This window comes from Dreissena polymorpha, chromosome 13 (genome assembly GCF_020536995.1).
Source record: "Dreissena polymorpha isolate Duluth1 chromosome 13, UMN_Dpol_1.0, whole genome shotgun sequence".
NCBI classification, from domain to species: Eukaryota; Metazoa; Mollusca; class Bivalvia; order Myida; family Dreissenidae; genus Dreissena; species Dreissena polymorpha.
The window spans coordinates 44,571,531-44,593,431 of record NC_068367.1 but is presented as its reverse complement, the minus strand read 5'-3'; the positions used below and the strand labels follow the sequence as shown (position 1 = coordinate 44,593,431).

The 21,901-nt window shown below is 36.3% G+C and overlaps 1 protein-coding gene across 1 annotated transcript in view; it reads right to left on the bottom strand.

The window, feature by feature from the left end:
* LOC127856468 (DNA mismatch repair protein Mlh1-like) overlaps positions 1-21,901 on the bottom strand; it is a 118,240-nt gene that overhangs the window by 36,698 nt on the left and 59,641 nt on the right. The window contains exon 10 of the mRNA XM_052392685.1: positions 302-395. Coding sequence (XP_052248645.1) covers positions 302-395 — 94 coding nt within the window. The remainder of the gene's footprint in view (positions 1-301; positions 396-21,901) is intronic.

The window sequence follows — 21,901 nt, the reverse complement described above, 5'->3', positions numbered from 1 at the left end:
AAATAATTCAGTTTAATTGTAATGGTTAAGCAATTAATTTAAATCAATAAGCAATACATAAAACTTATTATCCCTGCATGTATGGTTCACTGATAACTGTGACTTGCTTTTATTACAATTTGATAGCAAGCCAAGCTGACAGACGTTACCAGTTGCAATGCAAGAATGAAGTTTAATGTGCATGTTTAAAAACTTAATTTCTGTGATTAAGCAATGCACAAATATGTCGCATTTCCCTGGATGTAAAGTCATGAAATTCATGAAAAAATTACTTTGATTAATCACAACTCAGGATACATACTTTAAGTAGAGGAACGGATGCGTGTGTTTTGGAAGGTAGGCCTGGTATACCAGATCAATCGCCTTTTTGAGAGCACTGGATTCCACAAGTCGATCTAAACAGAAAGTGAACTTTAGATTATTTGGAACTCATCCAAGATAATATCATATAATTAGAACAAATTTTCTGACTAAGTTTCATGATGATTGGTCAATAAATGTTGCCTCTAGAGCATTAACAAGTTAAATGTTGACAATGGACAAAGCACAACAGACAAAGGCGATCACAAAAGCTCACCATGAGCATATTATGCTCAGGTGTGATAAAAATTAGGTAAATATCTCAAAGTGTTAATGAAAAAAACTCTGGAAACAGAAAGCTGGACAGACAGACAGATGGACGCACTGACTATTCGATTGCTAAATGCCACCTTACCAGGGGCATACAAAACTTTCAGTGCAATACTTCAATCCAAACTCAAGTTACTGAGCAGAAACAATTGTTCTATGTTAAGTAACAGAGACCTTGACAGAAATTGCCACAAATAAAAATCCAGGCTAGATTTCCATCACAGCTTATTAAATCCAAAGTTTTATCAAGATTGGTCAATTCAAACTCATGTTATCCGTTTGCATGCTGGGAAATTTGTCGTCTGCTAAAATGTTGTCTGATGAATTTCTCAAATTAGCATTTTCTTTGATTTTTTTCAAAGAATACTGTCAGAATAGCAAACAGTTTGGATCCTGATGAGACGCCACGTTTTGTGGCAACTCATCTGGATCCAAACTGTTTGCAAAGGCCTTCAAAATTCGGTTCCAGCACTGAAAGAGTTATTGACCTGAAACTGGCTGTTTTATGCAGCCCCTCACTTGTTGCGACCTGCCTATTAATTGTACAGTGCGTAGAATTTATGCCAACAAACATTGTGACCAAGTTAAATGATGATACAATTCAAACTACTTGAGTAAGAGAGCAGACAAGGTATACTGGGCAATTTTTATAAAATTCAAAGGCCTTTATTTAGAAGTGCTTCAGGTGATCTGAGTGATTTTGAACTTGTTGAAGATTTAATGCCCACAATGTCACCAAGTTTGTTGATCACACGATTAAAACTATGTAAATAGGACATATTAATTTTGCCAATTCTTTATATAACTGTAGGCCACAATTCAAAATGTTTCAGGCAATCTGGCTGCTTATGGAACTTGCCCAAAATATTGGTCACATACATTTAAACTGATCTTTAAAATATTTAAAATAGATAAGATAGGTGCTCTCATGATAATTCCAATTTTTAAGCAGGCATAAACAAATTTATTATACTGAAAAATATTTTTTTCATTTTTATACTGATACAAAAATACCAAGACGGTTACAGCTCCTGTACTTTTGCATGAACGTTAACAATTGATATAATCTATGGTAATTACATCGACACATTCTTGACTTTCATGTTTAATTCATTTTAACTGTGATATATTTTCCATCTGGTTTTAGCCACGGGCTGCAATATCTCACAGTTAAATATAAACTCAGGTGACAAGGAGCATTAATACAGCACTCATTGCCTCTATGTCATCATTTGTAAACAGCTTGTTTAGTGTTTAGTGTTCAGTGTTTGAAACAATAATTTGTCAAGACTTTATTTATGGGTGTACTTTAGTGTGAATAGAACATTCATAAATTTACCAGATTGGTTTTAAAAAGTTGTAGGGTTCTTCTTCATTTGTTATCAGACGTATGATTACTTTCAATTTTCAACAAAATTTAAAAAAAAACACTTTATATTGACTCAAATAACGGTACCCGTACATTTTATCAGATTAAAATTTAAACCACTTTTCATATACATTTGGGGCTGTCTGGCCAGCACAGTGGTTGATACACTGGCTTCTCACATGGGCGACAAGGGTTTAATTCTCTTTACCGAAAGCATGTGAGTTTGGTAAGTATTCACTATACAAGACAAGAGAGTACATTGGAACTGGTTATATGTATATATGTTTTTAATGGCTTTTTCATCCTTTTACCCTTTACCTACTGACTGCGATATGCAGCTGTGACATTAACGCAGATCAACACTAATTTTAATTTTACAATAATAACATGACTAAACTGAAGAGGGATTTTCAAAAATTAACTGTACTGGTTGGCGAATATTTTCTGGTCACTATATCCCTTTTTTGGAGACTGATTTCATACATGTGTGAAATCAACTTTGCATTAAGCATCCTGAGTGCTTTGCCATTTGCATTTGTAAACAAGAGGGCCAAGATGGCCCTAGTTTGCTCATCTGAGAGGAGTCAGTTCATTTAATCTTTACCAAACATCAAACTTGACCTAGATATTGTCCAGACAAACATCCTGGTCAAGTTTCATCATTATTGAACCAAAACTCTGGCATATGGAGTGATTTTGTTTATGTAAGATTTGACCTGGTGACCTATATTTTGAGTTACCCCCCTAACCAAACATCAAACTTTGCTTACAAAAATAAATATTATGACCAAGATTCATAAAATCTGAAACAAAATTGTGACCTCTAGAGTGTCTACAAGGATTTTGTATAATATAATGAAAATTTGGACAATCTTAGGGCAATAATTATGGCATAAATTATGTGATATATATAAAACCAATCTTTTCACCAAGTTTCATGATGATTGGGCCATGTTATTCAACTGACCGGAACCATTTTCAAACTCAACTCTCATATCAAAGAAACAAATTTTCTGACCAAATTTCATGAAAATTGGGCCAAAAATGTGACTTCTAGAGTGTTCACATGTTTTCACAATATACATATAGAGAAAAATGCCCCGCCCACTGGCGGCCATGTTTTTTCACCGATCTGGACCATTTTCGAACTCGTCCGAGATATCAATAAAACCAATGTTTTTACCAACTTTTATGATGATTGGGCAAAAATTGTGACTTCTAGAGTGTTCACAAGGTTTCTCTATAGCCAAATAAAGAAAACTGCCCCACCCCCCCTGGCAGCCATGTTATTGAACTAACGGGAACCATTTTCGAACTCAACTCTCATATCAAGGAAACAAATGTTCTGACCAAATTTCATGAAAATTGGGCCAAGAATGTGACTTCTAGAGTGTTCACATGTTTTCACTATGTATATACATATAGAGAAAAATGCCCCGCCCCCTGGCGGCCATTTTTTTCACCGATCTGGACAATTTTCGAACTCGTCCGAGATATCAATAAAACCAATGTTTTGACCAACTTTTATGATGATTGGGCAAAAAATGTGACTTCTAGAGTGTTTACAAGGTTTCTCTATAGCCAATAAGGAAAACTGCCCCTGGCAGCCATGTTATTCAACTGACCAGCACCATTTACGAACTCTACTCTCATATCAAGGAAACAAATGTTCTCACCAAATTTCATGAAAATTGGGCCAAAAATGTGACTTCTAGAGTGTTCACATGTTTTCACTATATACATATAGAGAAAAATGCGCTGCCCACTGGCGGCCAAGTTTTTTCACCGATCCGGACCATTTTCGAACTCGTCCGAGATATCAATAAAACCATGTTTTGACCAACTTTCATGATGATTGGGCAAAAATTGTGACTTCTAGAGTGTTTACAAGGTTTCTCTATAGCCAAATAAGGAAAACTGCCCCGCCCACTGGCGGGCCATGTTTTTCAACAAACCAGAACCACTTTTGAACTCAACCAACATATTATTAAGACAAACATTTTGACAAAGTTACATGAAGATTGAACATAAAATGGGACTTTTACAGTGTTTACAAGGTTTTTCTTTTTTTTTACCTAGTGACCTAGTTTTTGACCCGGCACAACCCAGTTTTGAACTCGACCGAGATTTTATTGGGGCAAAGCTTCTGACCAAGTTTCATGAAGATGGGAAAACAAATGTGGCCTCTAGAGTGTTTACGAGCAAATGTTAACGGACGGACGGACGTACGACGGACAAAGACCGGTCAGAAAAGCTCACCTGAGCAATCAGGTGAGCTAAAAAAGCGAATGTTACATGATTACATGCATAACAAAAGAGCCCTAAATGATGCACATAAAACATAGCCTTTTTCAACTTGACAGAAGTATTTTCAGATTTTTTTTTTTTCATAATCAAAAACATACATTAATATGTATTTAAATTGTGTTAGAGTTTAAATTAAGCATATATATGGAATGAGTGCTATATTGACGGCATCATTTGATGACGTTCAATTGAACGAATGATAATTGCGACTAAAATTTGTTAAGCTCCGGCGTATCACGGCGATTTGAGAGTGTTGATAAACTGGCCCAACACGTTTGCTGAAATTTGACATGTATATGGACCAGAATGCGATCTACCTGTTGACGTATTCGTCATATCTGGGAAAAATCCAGTTTTTGATAAAATAACGAAAAAGTGGTGTATTTTATTGCGCAATTGCTATAAACACGTGTCTTGGGCGGAAGTACATGTAGCGTTAATAGCAACCCCAAGACAATTCACCCCCAGGAGACAATTCACGGGCTAGACAATTCAAATTAGATTTTTAATACCCTAATTTTTCGATTTTCGTAATCATTTTTTTTTCGTACCCAAATGTTTTTTGTACCCAAGTTTGTTTGTACCCAAAAAAAAATTGGTACCCATTTTTTTCGTACCCAAATGTTTTTCGTACCCAAATTTTTCGTACCCAATTTTTTTTTGGTACCCAATTTTTTTCGTACCCATTTTTTTCGTACCCAATTTTTTTCGTACCCAATTTTTTCACACCCATTTTTTTTGTACCCAAATTTTTGTTTGTACCCAATTTTTTTCGTACCAATTTTTTTCGTACCCAAATTTTTTCGTTCCCATTTTTTTTTCGTACCCAATTTTTTTTTCGTACCCATTTTTTTCGTACCCAAATGTTTTTTGTTCCCAATTGTTTTCGTACCCAATTTTTTTTTGTACCCATTTTTTTCGTACCCAAATGTTTTTGAACCCAAATTTGTTCGTACCCATTTTTTTTTCGTAGCCATCTTTTTCGTACCCATTTTTTTTGTACCCATTTTTTTAGTACCCAAATAAAAAAAAATTGTACCCATTTGTTTAGTACCCAAATTTGTTTTGTACCCAGATTTTTTCGTACCCAAATTTGTATTTGTACCCATTTATTTCGTACCCAAATAGTTTTTCGTACCCTAATTTTTTTCGTTCCCTATATTTTTTCGTACTCTTATTTGTTTTCGTAACCATTTTTGTTTTTTTGTCCTGCCCATATTTTGTTCGTACCCATTTTTTTTCGTACACAAATTTGTTCGTACCCAATTTTTTTTCGTACCCATTTGTTCGCACTCAATTTTTTTTCGTACACAAATAGTTTTTTGTACCCTTATTTTGTTCATACCTTTTTTTTTCGTACTCAAATTTGTTTTTTCGTACCCACATATTTTTTGTACCAATTTTTTTTTAAATAATCGATTTTCAATTTGATTTGATCTCTCCACTCATTCCATCCCGCAAAACCCTTAAGGTGTCGCAGATCTAGTTAAAAATAAAACCAATACTTCAATCAAATAACACTTTATAGAAAAGCTAAGTAAGACAAACAAATATGGTAATGAGACATTTTAGAGAATTCACAACAACATTACAAAATAATTATCAGATACCATTTCAACTCACATACTTGAAAATCACAGTGGCTTATAAAAGATTTCTATCAGACTCAGTCTGCTTAAATAATATACAGACAGCTTTAAACATAACAAGAGGGCCTGAAAGGCCCAAGGTATCCCCCGCAACATATGCTTTGTTTGAGGATGGGTGCAAATTGGATGGATGAACATAATGATAGATGGACGGACGGAGGACAATAACACAAAACTAAGACAAAGGAAGGTTCTTAAGCCTTCACAATACCAAGTTTCAAAGAAATCCGCCAAAGCGCTTCCAAGATATGGCTCCGGACACAAAAATGCCTATAGTAAAAAGCATTTTTTAAGATACAAAGGGCCAGTCTGTTTTTAACAGATGGTGTACAATGCCATTTGGCGTGCATCATCCTCTTATGCATATATATACTGTCATGCCCTAGATTGTTTATGAAAACATGTGTTAATGTACATGTACATTGTTCATTTTTACCGTTTATGTTTTGCATCTAAATGACTATGTCACTGTTATTTAATGCTTTTATTGGATGCTGTGTGGAAGTTAGAGCTGATAACAGCCGATGCCTACCTTTTGCGCTTCTTTATTTTTTGTAATATCCTTTTTAAAAGTCTCATTGTATAAGCGTCTGTTAATGTGGCAGCCATTTTTGCATAAACAGGAAGTTGATTTCCTGATGCTGACATAAGTGCCTTCTGGGTAGTTTACACTGACTACAGTATTTTGACAGTTTTGTCATACAATATCTTTTGTTAAATACTCATATTCCTTCTTAAAAATTGTTTAAAAAGGTAATAGTCATCTTTATAAATGATTTATTGATTTAATTGATATGTATTTGACTACTGCTTCATTGTAATATCGCCAGAAATATCATTTTAATATGAGTGACATTTACCGTGTTAAGAACGCTCAAATTCTATTGTGCGCTCTTGCGCGCTTTGCTGCGCGTTGTTTGTGCGATTTTTGTGCACAATTCATATGTGCGCTTTTACGTTATTATTGCACAACGTTATGTGTGCGCTTTTGGAGAGTATAAAAGGCACTGAAAATTCTCATTCAAGGACTCTGAACTTTGTTTTCCTAGGTGTGAGACCTATTTTATTTTTCTTATATAAGCATTTAAAATACAGTTTTCAATAAGACTTAGCTATTAAAATTAAGACTGAATTTAATAAATACTTAAAAATTGCATTTGTCATTTTTTTAGAACATTATAAAATAGAAAGTGCAAATACTTAACATGACACATGTACGTGTATATTGCTGTATTATAATGTAAATGTCTGAAAATCAATCTGTCTGTTAAGAAATATATATATTGAAAGTTGTTATTTATTTATTCGTTATGAATGAATAAAATTTAGAAAGGTTATAAATCTTGAGTTTGTATATTTTTTTGACAATTTTAAAACAACTGAATAGGCAAAAATGTTATTCTTAGTTTACTGTTTATCAGAGTCCATTTTAGTTCCATGTTAAACTTGAACAAAAGCTTCAAGTTTGGAAAAGTTAAAGAAATTGAAGTAAAATCACAGCTACCGCTCGGCTCGTGACATAATTTATGGTGGCAGCGAAGTGGAATCTTTGATTTCTACATAGATTCAGCGATTGAATCCAGTCTTCGAAAGCAAAATGTCAGACTCCGAATCAGAACAAGAGAATGAAGTATTCTTCAGAACAGCAGCTAACCAGCATTCTGAAGAACCATATCAAGAAAATAAAACAGCACCAACATCATCTAAGTCCAGTACCCCTAGATTAAACAAAACTGTTTCCAACGTAGAAATGTCAAATGGCAATACAACCGACTGGATGAAAGATGCAGTCACAAATATGGTGTCAATGCAAAATCAGATGTCAAAAGCTTTACAGAATGTTACAACACTTCTAGCAAATTTATGTGATAAAAACAACAAACAAGTACAAATTTCCCCCCAGGAACAGGAAGCAAACAATAACCATTTCCGTAATGACAGAGGTCAGGGTGAACAAATGTGGGACATTGGCTACCAGCACCCAAGGGAGAACAGGTCTTATGACAGGCAGACAAGAAGTGTAAACCCTCATAAATGCAGTTCAAGCATGAAAATCCCTTCTTTTACTGGCAAAGATGAGTGGAAAGTATGGATTAACAGGTTTGAAATTATTGCTGAAAGACTTCATTGGAATGAAGAAGAAAAACTTGACAATTTATTACCAAAATTGCAAGGCAGTGCTGGTGAATTTGTGTTCACTCAACTGAATCATGAAGTTTTAACCAACTATAGAGAACTTGTTAGTGAAATTAACAACAGATTTAGGGTCATAGAAACTCCAAGAACTTTTGCTGTAAAACTTAGCAAACGAGATCAGAAAGTAGGTGAAACAGCTGAGGAGTATGCTGCAGAACTTAAACGTCTGTATGACAAAGCCCATACAAGGAGAGACTACAGAACACGGCAAGAAGATTTAGTGAGAAGATTCCTGGACGGTCTACGAGATGAAGAAGTGCGGTCAGAAATTGAGTTTATTAAGGAACCCGAGGACATTGATGAAGCAGTGTACCATGTTGTAAATTACATACAAACCAGAACTAGGCATCAATTTCACGATGACAGAAGGAGAAAATTTGTGCGTAGAACTTCGGGATCAGAAAATGAAATAGATTATGAAGTGATTGAAACAGATAATGACGACACTAGCCAACATGCCTATAGAGTCCCAAACAAGAGCCAGCAAAAGCAATTTAATTCAGAAAATACCAAAACATGTGACATGAAGACTGATATTTCAGGAGAGGCTGCAAAAAGCAAAGAAACTGATGTATTGCAACAAGTTCTTGAAAAACTAAATCAGTTAACCCAAGCCCAACAACAACAACAAACTACTGAACATGGTTTTAAGCAAAAACCCAAGACAATTAAGTGTTATTCTTGTAACCAAGAAAATCATTTTGCTAGGGATTGTCCATTGAAGAATGCCAGGTATCAGAATGGGCAAGTTGCAAGAAAAGACTTCTATCAAAATCAGCCTTTAAACATGAAAGGACCAAGCCGATTGGCCGAGGGGAGGTCCTGGCAAGCATAAATGGCCATGATGACTCAGCAAGTGTAGCCGAAGAAATTGTGCGGCGCAAAAGAGCATTTAGTAGTGGTGTCTATATCAAAGGAAATATTGAAAATGTGCCAGTTATTTTAACAACTGATACCGGAGCAACAAGAACAATCATTTCAGACAGAGTTTACAATAAATTGGACCCTAAAATTAGACCTCAGCTTAACAAATCAGCTTGTTTGACAGGTGCAAGTGGAATTCCTTTAAAAGAATGTGGAAAAGCATTTTTTAATATTGAATCAGGGCCAGTTTCAATGTACAAAGAATTGATTGTTGCTGAAATTGAGGATGATGTTTTGTTAGGAATAGACATTCTGCAAAATGATGATGGAGGTCCCGCAGATATACTTTTGTCAAAGGGAGTCATAGTTTTGAAAGGCAAAAATATACCATGTATTCAAATTGGAATGAAAAACGATGTTCGAAAAGTAACAGCAGCTGACCATTTCATTATTCCACCTCTCAGCGAAGCGGTCATTGATGTGTTTATTGAGCGTAAAGAATTAGATGATGTGTCTCAAAAAACAGATTTTATTGTAGAACCTACACAACACTTTTGTGAAACATATCCATTGAAGATGGCCTCAGTATTAGTTGATATAAATAGAAACCCGACAAGCAAAATACGTCTTTTAAATCCATTCCCATATAGTGTGGATATTAATCAAGACTCAGTATTAGGCCAAGCCGAACAAATTGACAGTATAAAAAGTACACTTAAAGGTCAAGAACACACAGAGGAAGAGGACAATAATTTCTCAGTACGCCGAGTTACTTTCAGTCACAAATCGGAGCAAATTATCAATAACGTGCAAGAAGAAATATCCTTAGAAAATAAAGAAATTCCAGAACACTTACAAAAATTGTACGATACGTCTGTTAAAAATTGCAATGAAGAAGAAAAACAAGTCATAGCAAAGCTGCTCATTAGATTTCAAGATAGTTTTTCTAAAAATGACCTTGACATAGGTTTGACAAACTTAACAGAGCACCCTATCAATACAGGTGATGCACAACCAGTGAAACAAGCTCCAAGAAGAGTGCCAATGGCGTATGCCGAAGCAGAAAAAAAGGCAATAAAAGAATTACTGGACAAGGGAGTAATAAGAAAAAGTACGTCACCATGGGCAAGCCCTATTTTGTTGGTTATGAAGAAAAATGGACAGGTCCGACCATGCATAGATTATAGAAGAGTAAATGCCCTTGTCAAACCAGATGGATTTCCCCTGCCGGGAGTGCAAGATTGCCTAGATGCTGTAGCTGGTGCTAAATATTTTAGCACATTTGACCTTACTAGTGGTTATTTCCAGATCCCACTCAAAGAAGAAGATATACCAAAAAGTGCATTTGTCTGTAAATATGGACATTATGAAATGTTGAGAATGCCGTTTGGACTCAACAATGCTTGTTCAACCTTTCAGAGGACAATGGAGCTTGCTCTTCAAGGTTTACAATGGGAAACATGTCTTATTTATATTGATGATGTGATTGTCTTTGGCAACGATTTTAGCCAGCATATGAGCAGAGTGTATGAAGTTTTAGAGAGAATAGAAGCTGCTGGATTGAAGTTGAAGCCTGAAAAGTGTGAAATCTTACAGGAAGAAGTCTTGTTTCTTGGGCATGTGGTATCGAAACAAGGAATAAAGCCTAACCCAATCAATGTTGCAAAGATAGTTCAGTGGCCGGTACCCACAAATGTCAAAGAGGTCAGACAGTTTGTTGCTATGGGATCATATTACCGTAGATTTGTTAAAGATTTTGCCAAACTTGTTAGACCAATGGTAGAGCTCACGAAGAAAGATGTGACATTTAAGTGGCATGATGACTGCCAAAGGTCTTTTGAAGATCTCAAGAAGATTCTGATCAGTCCAAATATAATGGGATATCCACTTCAGGTTGGAGAATTCTGCTTGGACGTTGACGCCAGTGACGTTGGCATAGGAGCTGTACTTCACCAAAACCAAGATGGCCTTAACGTGTTATCGCATATGCAAGCAGAGCACTTAACAAGAATGAAAAAAACTATTGCGTAACTGAAAAGGAACTTCTTGCAATCCGTTACTTTGTTGAATATTTTCGACAATACTTGTTAGGCAGAAGATTTGTTGTGATAAGTGACCATCAAGCATTAAAATGGCTTTTCAAGCTTAAGGAACCAAGAGGAAAAATTGCAAGATGGATTGAAATCTTGTCACATTATGACTTTTCTGTTGAATACAGACCAGGACACAAGCAAGGTCACTGCGATGCCTTATCAAGGTGTAGAAACCCAAGAGACTGCGAATGCAATTTAGAAGACATGAATGAGCCTCTAAAGTGTGGTCCGTGTAAGAAGTGCACAAAAAAAGCACAAGACATGGTTCATGAAGACTTTTTAAATGATTGTTTGACGGGAGTAAATGCAACCTGCAAAGGGCAAACGTGCGATACCCAACCAATAAGGTCAACAAAACAAATGGAAGACAAGCCTGAAAGTTCAGGACTTCAAACTCAGCTTCCAAACTTTGTACCATGGGCATGCAATAAATCATTAGAAGACCTTCAGAAGTTACAATCTTTTGACCCAGATATAAGCTGTATTTTGGAGGCGAAAAAAACAAACAAAAGGCCCAGCTGTAATGACATCTTAGCACTCAGCCCAGCTTCGAGACACTATCGGGTTCTCTGGGATGTTTTATTTGTTCGAGATGGATTATTATTTAAGAAATTCATAAGACAGAACCAAACTGATGAGCACTTGCAATTTATTGTTCCATTTGTTATGAAAACTGATGTTCTTTTTGAACATCACAACTCTGTAATTTCAGGTCATTTGGGTGTTAAGAAGACCTTAGAGAAAATTCGGCAACGGTATTTTTGGTATGCAATGAAGACTGACGTCCTTTTGCATGTTAAGAGGTGTGACACAAGTGCTGCGAACAAAAAGCCAATGAAGACACCTCGAGCGCCTATGGGTTCAATTACAACAGGTGCACCATTTGATGTGCTTGCAACAGACTATCTTGGTCCACTGCCGCTCACAGACCGGGGGTAACAGATATATTCTGGTGCTAACTGATCTTTTCAGTAAATATGTTGAAGTAATAGCTGTACCTGATCACAGCGCAGAGACGTGCGCATCTTGCATTCTCAATGAATACATTTCAAGGTGGGGTTGTCCGCTAAACATCCTTAGCGATCAAGGTCGAAACTACGAGAGCAAGGTCTTCAAGGAGTTGTGTAGAATGCTGGAGATAAGAAAGATAAGGACCAGTCCACGAAACCCACAGTGCAACGGTCAAACAGAGCGTTTTAACAAGACCTTGGTGCGTATGATAAAGGCATACCTTTGTGGAGAACAAGACCAATGGGATAAGAATCTAGGATGCCTCGCAGGAGCTTATAGAGCCACACCTAGTGAGTCCACCACATTGACCCCAAACCTTCTTACCATTGGCAGAGAAGTCCGTTTACCATCAGAGTTGGTGTTCGGTAGCACAACAACATGCGACAACAACACTATTACATCGTATGGAGATTATGTCGACTGGCTGCGGTCAAGATTTCAAAAGGCACATCAGGTAGCAAGGGATCACCTTGGGACTGCTGCCAAGCGCAACAAAGCAATTTATGATGCAAGAGTGTCAATAAACATTTACAACACTGGTGATGTTGTTTGGTATCTTAATGAAGCAAGAAAGCCTGGAATAGCACCGAAGTTAGAACGAACATACGATGGTCCTTTTCTGGTGAGCAAGAAAATTTCAGAAGTGAATTTCAAGTTACAACTAGACAAGCAAGGAAATGAAAAAATTGTTCATCATAATAAACTCAAGCCATAGGAAGGAGATCAAGTGCCAAAATGGATTCTGAAAGAACAATGGAAGTTAAAATTTTAAACCATGATGTTTCATATTGTGTTTTAATATATTTTGTGTGCAGTTATAAAATTTGTTTTAGTGATGTACATGAGTGTAAACCAAGATTGTATGAACTTCATTGCATTAGATGATGCAGAGAAAAAGATTATAATTATTGTTTATTTATGTCTTATTTGTGTCTTAAAAATGTGTATTTTAAAACTGTAAAAGTATTTGCACCTCAAAAATCACAATGGATACATAGTTATGGAAAAAAATCAGCTCTTGCGATTGTTGTAATAAGTAATGTCAACAAAAGAAAACAGTATTTGTGATGGAATAGTGCTAATGTGATTCTGTTATAGAAGAGATGTATAGTTAACTTGTGGCATGATAAAGTTGTGAAGTTAAAATGTCAGAGAGTTGTTTAAAGTCTTAAGAACGGGTATTCACGGTATTGAATAGGGAAAGATTGACCTTAAGTATGGTCGGGAATGAATCACCATGTGTGATGGGCAATGAGCCGGGAACTGATTGATAAAATGCAATGATTAAGAATGAGAACGGGTTTTGAGTCTGACAAAATAATTGTTATCAAGTTAACAGTGCAACAGAAAGCACAGCAGTGAATTTGAGCGTTGTTGATATTTTGCATTTGAATTTTCGTCAGTGAAATGATTCAGTGTAATTGGGTGTTAAATTCATCAGAATTTGAACGAAATCAATTATTTATTTATTTTTTAATTTTAATTTCGGCGAAAGGAAATATACATAATCCAAAGACATAAGTGGAGAACAGTTATTTGTAAGTGATGTGATGTGACTAAAAATATGTTTCAGAAGAAAAGTAACAACATGCTTGTTATTCATTTTCAGTCGACAATCCAATCATCTTTCCATCATGTCTCAATTCTCATCCAGTAGTCAACGTCGTCGCGCCTATCAGTGCCTGAAATGCTACCATCGGATGGACAAAGTGTACATTGAGGCGAAATACCGCGTGTACAACCATTTCCTGAAGGAGCACATGAGTCTGGATCAAGCTCCATACTACTGTAGTCTGTGCCTCTTCAGATGTTTCAAACGCGAAGAACTGGAAAAGCATGTTCACAGTTTCCGTCGTCATGCACTTGTGCTCCAGGAGAAAAACATCCCTGACAGTCCAGAGTTCCTTGTCAGTAATCAATCTCCATATCTCATTACTGACCGGGATGTTGCTGTCCTTTCTGCTGAAGAAAGCAAACGCCATTGGCTCTCTATCTCCAAGAAACCTGACATTCTGCCTCAAGCCATACAGTCTGTGCTTCCAGACCTGAGTCCTGTCAGCAACTGGCCACTGTCTCCTTTCCTACAGCAATCTTCTCCAGCACAACCGTCCAGACTTACTCATCTTCAGACATTTCAACCTCAACCCATCACCTACGTCAACCTCTCGGAATGCATAGGCCCCCTGCAACAACTGATCAATGTCATCGGAACATCAACAAACACCCCAACGCTAGCACCAAATCAACTAACCCTAACCAGCCTCCCACCATCTCACACCGCACAAACAGAAGCACCTCAAGCCATAATCGACCAAGAATATCCTTTGACCACTCTGCCAACCATCGAAGAATGTCGTGCTCTTGCCCCTGAAACAACATCTGACTCCAGCTCTTCATCTGGCTCTTCATCATCTTCATCATCAGTCTCATCCAACTCTTCTGTTAAAAGACACAATGAACTAATGGCTGTGTTGGCAGACATCAATAACAACTTGAAAAATATACACACAGAAATCAACAAGCAGTATCGCTTCAATTGTGACTTCACAAAGAGCATGGCAGACCTCACTGACATCCTGAGGAGTCAAAACCAACCCACACAACCAGCAGCCGAGTGTCCCCCACCCACATATCATCATCCGGATTACAGCCACAGCAACACCCATCACCGTCTTGACCATTCTGCAACTGAAACATCTACCGTCCGATACAACCAGCACCGTGACCGTTCTCCTTTGCGCCCCAGAAATCACGACTCGAGGGACAGACATGACAAGGAAAACCACCGCGACAGAAGATTCGTGCATCGTCGTATGTATTAGTTGTCTGAAACATTGAAACATTGTCATTTCACTTACAATAAACCTTGAATAACCTCTTTTAAAGCTTTGCATATTCAGGATTGTATCATTTAGTGCTTTAAATTATCTAGTCATTTTGTTTAGAAGGTTTAATAATTATTTAAGTATAAATAATTGCAAGTTAATACATGTTGACTAATTAACTTTGGTATTCAAGTTGAAATATGGTATTCAAGATTTTCTTGAGAGTAATTTTTTTGTTGTATGTAAAAATATTGCTGAACAGTCAGTTAAATTATTTACATTGTGTTTACTTGTACAAATTGGAAGTCTAGTCATCACATTATTTATATTGACTTTCTCTGATCTCAAATAATTTATTATTGTACATAGGATTGAAATTTGTTGTGATTGTTTATACAGCATTTTGTTGTATGGTAGTTCTTGTGCTTTAAGCAGTGAAACATAACACTACAAAGTGTTGTACCTTTAAAAAATGCTCTAAATCACACTGTACAAAGTGTTTAAAATTTTTATATATTACAGTTTTACTGATATTGTAACTGTTAGAGAGTTAAAGTACAAATTTTTAATTACTTAATTATTTAAAGGAGGACCTTTAAAATTGAAGGAGGGGTAATGTCATGCCCTAGATTGTTTATGAAAACATGTGTTTATGTACATGTACATTGTTCATTTTTACCGTTTATGTTTTGCATCTAAATGACTATGTCACTGTTATTTAATGCTTTTATTGGATTCTGTGTGGAAGTTAGAGCTGATAACAGCCGATGCCTACCTTTTGCGCTTCTTTATTATTTGTAATATCCTTTTTAAAAGTCTCATTGTATAAGCGTCTGTTAATGTGGCAGCCATTTTTGCATAAACAGGAAGTTGATTTCCTGATGCTGACATAAGTGCCTTCTGGGTAGTTTACACTGACTACAGTATTTTGACAGTTTTGTCATACAATATCTTTTGTTAAATACTCATATTCCTTCTTAAAAATTGTTTAAAAAGGTAATAGTCATCTTTATAAATGATTTATTGATTTAATTGATATGTATTTGACTACTGCTTCATTGTAATATCGCCAGAAATATCATTTTAATATGAGTGACATTTACCGTGTTAAGAACGCTCAAATTCTATTGTGCGCTCTTGCGCGCTTTGCTGCGCGTTGTTTGTGCGATTTTTGTGCACAATTCATATGTGCGCTTTTACGTTATTATTGCACAACGTTATGTGTGCGCTTTTGGAGAGTATAAAAGGCACTGAAAATTCTCATTCAAGGACTCTGAACTTTGTTTTCCTAGGTGTGAGACCTATTTTATTTTTCTTATATAAGCATTTAAAATACAGTTTTCAATAAGACTTAGCTATTAAAAATAAGACTGAATTTAATAAATACTTAAAAATTGCATTTGTCATTTTTTTAGAACATTATAAAATAGAAAGTGCAAATACTTAACATGACACATGTACGTGTATATTGCTGTATTATAATGTAAATGTCTGAAAATTAATCTGTCTGTTAAAAAATATATATATTGAAAGTTGTTATTTATTTATTCGTTATGAATGAATAAAATTTAGAAAGGTTATAAATCTTGAGTTTGTATATTTTTTTGACAATTTTAAAACAACTGAATAGGCAAAAATGTTATTCTTAGTTTACTGTTTATCAGAGTCCATTTTAGTTCTATGTTAAACTTGAACAAAAGCTTCAAGTTTGGAAAAGTAAAAGAAAATGAAGTAAAATCACAGCTACCGCTCGGCTCGTGACAATACTCATACCAAGTTTAAATGAAATCCGCCAAAGCACTTCCAAGATATGGCTCCGGACACAAAAGTGCCTATAGTAAAAAGCATTTTTTCAAGATACAAAGGGCCATAAGTCTGTTTTTAACAAATGGTGTACAATGCCATTTGGCGTGCATCATCCTCTTATGCATATATATACTCATACCAAGTTTCAATGAAATCCGCCAAAGAACTTCCAAGACATGGCTCCGGACACTAAAAAGCATTTTTTCAAGATACAAAGGGCCATAAGTCTGTTTTTAACAGATGGTGTACAATGCCATTTGGCGTGCATCATCCTCTTATGCATATATATACTCATACCAAGTTTAAATGAAATCCACCAAAGAACTTCCAAGATATGGCTCCGAACACAAAAGTGCCGGACGGACGGACAACGCCAAAACAATATCCCTCCGCCTCTGGCAAGGGATAATTAACTCTGCCTGGTCCTTGAATTGCTGAATTGGGTATTTACTGCACATGTGCATCCAATGTAAATTCCCCAGATAATAGTAACCTGCTGCCTCCATGTAAGACTATCAATGTAAAGATTATCTTGTTTACCAAAATTTTAATTCTTTAATTTTTAATACCAATTGAATTTCCTTAATCATGCATTTGCTATTTTGAAACGAATGATATATTAGAGCATACTAAACACTAATAAAGTCTACTCTTGTTATCTTAAAGTCGGCGGGAACAAGAAAAAATATCGAGATAACGAGAGTTCGAGATATCCGATTAGGCGTTTTCAAAGAAACAAGAGGGGCCTGAAAGGCCCAAAGTCGCTTACCTGAGATAACAAGATATTATTGGGACAAATCTTCTGACCAAGTTTCACAAAGATCGGAAAATAAATGTGGCCTCTAGAGTGTTAACAAGGTTTTACTATAGCCACATAAGGGAAAATGCCCCGCCCCCTGGCAGCCATGTTTTTCAACAAACAGGCATCATTTTTTAACTCGTCAAAGATATTATCGCGATGAATCTTCTGACCAAGTTTCATGAAGATCGGACAGTAAATGTGGCCTCTAGAGTGTTAACAAGATTTTACTATAGCCATATAAGGAAAAATGCCCCGCCCCTTGGAAGCCATTTTTTTCAAGCAAACATAATTATTTTCGATCTCATCCAAGATATCATTGGGACCAATCTTCTGACCAAATTTCATGAAGATTGGACAATAAATGTGGCCTCTAAGAGTGTTAACAAGGTTTTACTATAGCCATATATAGCCATATAAGGAAAAATGCCCCGCCCCTGGTGGCCATGTTTTTAAAGCAACCAAAACCATTTTTGAACTCATCCAATATACATACATGCCATTAATTTTTAGGTCCAAAGCGGGACATTCCATAAAAAATTGTCGGGACATTTGAACAAAAAGCGGGACACCTAAAACGATTTATCATTCCACCTTTACTGTAGTCAGTATAGTACTAACAAATACTCTTGATACTTTTATTCAAGACATAAAACACCTGATATGAAGCATGGAATCTAAAACATAACAATAACAGTTTTATAACATAATACAATAGCAAACAACGAATGTTTTCAACGAAGATAATATTCATCTTTTTAGAGTACAAAATCTAGAACATTACGACAACAATACTCGTTATATTAATATCAATGGCAAACATTAACGCAGGGGAGGCTATCCAGTACACTGAAAGTACGGGTTACAGTAAACTATCTACCGAACAGTTACATCAGTTACACACGGAATGCGCGGCCGTACACATATCCGAGGTAGGTTTTTGGTGGAAGCAAACCGTCTTTGTGTTCATTATAACTGTCAACAACGCCTCAACCGTTTTTCCACCAACAAAAACAAAAGGACAAAAGAAGTCTATGGATGCTTTACTCGAATTATTTTTCTCTAATGTTAATAATCATATTTTTTCTTCTTATATACACATATTAAACTGAATTGTGAATTGTCAGGCGCTGTATTGGGGTAGTGTCAAACTGTCATGAATAACGACACGTTGTTTTTATTACAATAACACAAGACAAGATGGGTACCACTTTTACTGTTTGTTGCGATGTTTTTTTAAGCATGTATCCATGCGCAGTTTGTTACTTGTCAATTGTCGCGGCTTAATTGGAGTAGGGTCAAACTGTCATACATAGCACCTCGTGGTTTTAGCTTAATTGGAGTAGGGTCAAACTGTCATGCATAGCACCCCGTTGTTTTTATTACAATTACACTAGACAGGATTGGTATCACTTATTGGACTGTTTGTTGCGATTTTGGTATATTGCACATTCGGATTGTCCCGCTATTTATGAACTAAACATTGAATGTAAAAGACTTATTAATGACGTAAAGTTAATTTTACAAAACAATTGTTTTGTAAACCGTTTCAAACAAATACAAAAATAAACACATTTTCAACATTTATTTCATTATAATACAACTATCGATAGCAATAAGCGACCACTATCTTGAAGACCACTATGGTGTGAATGCCTGATGAAATCAATAATTAGCCAATAAATCGCTGATAAGGTGTCATAAACAACACTGGTACACACGATAAGTAGAATTGGATTGTTAATTGGGGGCAATAAAGGGATTAGCGGGGGTAAGTGTTAGCGAAACAGAGCTTGAATAGCGAATTTTATTGGGAACCTATAGACCTTACATCGTTTTTTACGAATGTCGGGACAAATCGTCTCATATCGGGACGGCGGGACAAAGGGCCCAAAAGCGAGACTGTACCGCCATGATCGGGACGTATGGCATGTATGCCAATATATCATTGGGACAAATCTTCTGACCAAGTTTCATGATGATCGGAAAATAAATGTGACCTCTAGAGTGTTAACAAGGTTTTACTATAGCCATATAAGGAAAATAGCCCCGCCCCCGTGGCGGCCATGTTTTTCAACCAACCGGCATCATTTTTTAACTCGTCCAAGATATTATTGGGATGAATCTTCTGACCGAGTTTCATGAAGATCGGAATATAAATGTAGCCTCTAGAGTGTTAACAAGATTTTACTATAGCCTTATAGCCATATTAGGAAAAATGCCCCGCCCCTTGACGGCCATGTTTTTCAAGCAAACGTAACCATTTTCAAAATCATACAAGATGTCATTAAAACAAATCTTCTGACCATATTTCATCAAGATTGGACAATAAATGTGGCCTCTAGAGTGTTAACAAGGTTTTACTATATATAGCCATATACATGTAAGGAACAAGATGCGTTTGTGAAACAAAATGTCCCCCTATATGATGTTTGACCTTGAAGGATGACCTTGACCGTGACCCTTCACCACTCAAAATGGGCAGCTCCATGAGATACACATGCATTTCAAATATAAAATTGCTAGCTTCAATATTGCAGAAGTGACATTACATGAGCAATTTTGACCCATATATTTGACCTTGAAGGATGACCTTGACCTTGACCTTTCACCACTCAAAATGTGCAGCTCCATGAGATACACATGCATGCCAAATATCAAGTTGCTATCTTCAATTTTGCAAACGTATTCATAAAATAAGCGATTTGGGCCACATATAATTGACCTCTGACCTTGAAGGATGACCTTGACCTTGATCTTTCACCACTCAAATTGTGCAGCTTCATGAGATACACATGCATGCCAAATATCAAGTTGCTATCTTCAATATTTCAAAAGTATTCATAAAATAAGCGATTTGGGCCACATATATTTGACCTCTGACCTTGAAGGATGACCTTGACCTTGACTTTTCACCACTCAAAATGTGCAGCTCCATGAGATACATATGCATGCCAAATATCAAGTTGCTATCTTCAATATTGCAAAAGTATTCATAAAATGAGCGATTTTGGCCACATATATTTGACCTATGACCTTGAAGGATGACCTTGACCTTTCACCACTCAAAATGTGCAGCTCCATGAGATACACATGCATGCCAAATATCAAGTTGCTATATTCAATATAGCAAAAGTTATTGCAAAATGTTAAAGTTGGCGCAAACCAACCAACCAACAGACCAACCAACAGACCAACAGACAGGGCAAAAACAATGTCCCCCACTACTATAGTGGGGGACATAAAAATGCCCCGCCCCTGGCGGCCATGTTTTTCAACCAACCGGCATCATTTTCGAACTCGTCCAAGATATTATTGGGATGAATCTTCTGACCAAGTTTCATGAAGATTGGGCAATAAATGTGGCCTCTAGAGTGTTAACAAGGTTTTACTATAGCCATATAAGGCAAAATGCCCCGCCCCCTGGCGGCCATGTTTTTCAACCAACCAGCATCATTTTCAAACTCATCCAAGATATTATTGGGATGAACCTTCTGACCAAGTTTTATGAAGATCAGCAGTAAATGTGGCCTCTAGAGTGTTAACAAGATTTTGCTATAGCCATATAAGGAAAAATGCCCAGCCCCTTGGCAGCCATGTTTTTCAAGCAAACGTAACCATTTTCGAACTCATCCAATATATCATTGAAACCAATCTTCCGACCAAATTTCATGAAGATTGGACAATAAATGTGGCCTCTAGAGAGTTAACAAGGCAGATGTTGACGCCGCACAACGCACAACAGAAGACGGACAAAAAGCGATCACAAAAGCTAAAAAGTGTGACGAAAATTTACCTTGTTTTAAACATCTATATACCTGCTAAGTGGTCTAACTAAAGCCATCAACCTGTGGCATAATACTCTCTACTACCCTATCTATTACTTGATATATACACGCTTTTACGAGGCGCGATTAAATTTGCTATTTAAATGCTTAAAATGACGTTTAAAGTTTTACTGAATTGCATGAACACATGTGGTTATCATTTTCTTAACTGTTGAGTAAACATCCAGTAATGTTGCTATTTAAAGTTATGATGCAATTGACGTCCAATCAAGACGAGGGTTTTTAATCTGAACATGCGTAAATCACGTTCCGGAGTACTGAACCGTACATGTACATTTTGTAGTTTGAAATGCACAGTTCAATCATTTATTAGTACAGGATAAAATAAACCCATGGGTTATAAAGTGACAGGCCTTACTCAAGTGTTAATGGCTAACGACATTACACACATGTGGTCATTGATGAAATTAACGGATCAATTATCTACCGCACAGTATTGGGAGCAGCCGGGCGAAGAGGGTCGGTGAAGTTTCAAAGAAACAATTTCTCACCTTTGCCGACACT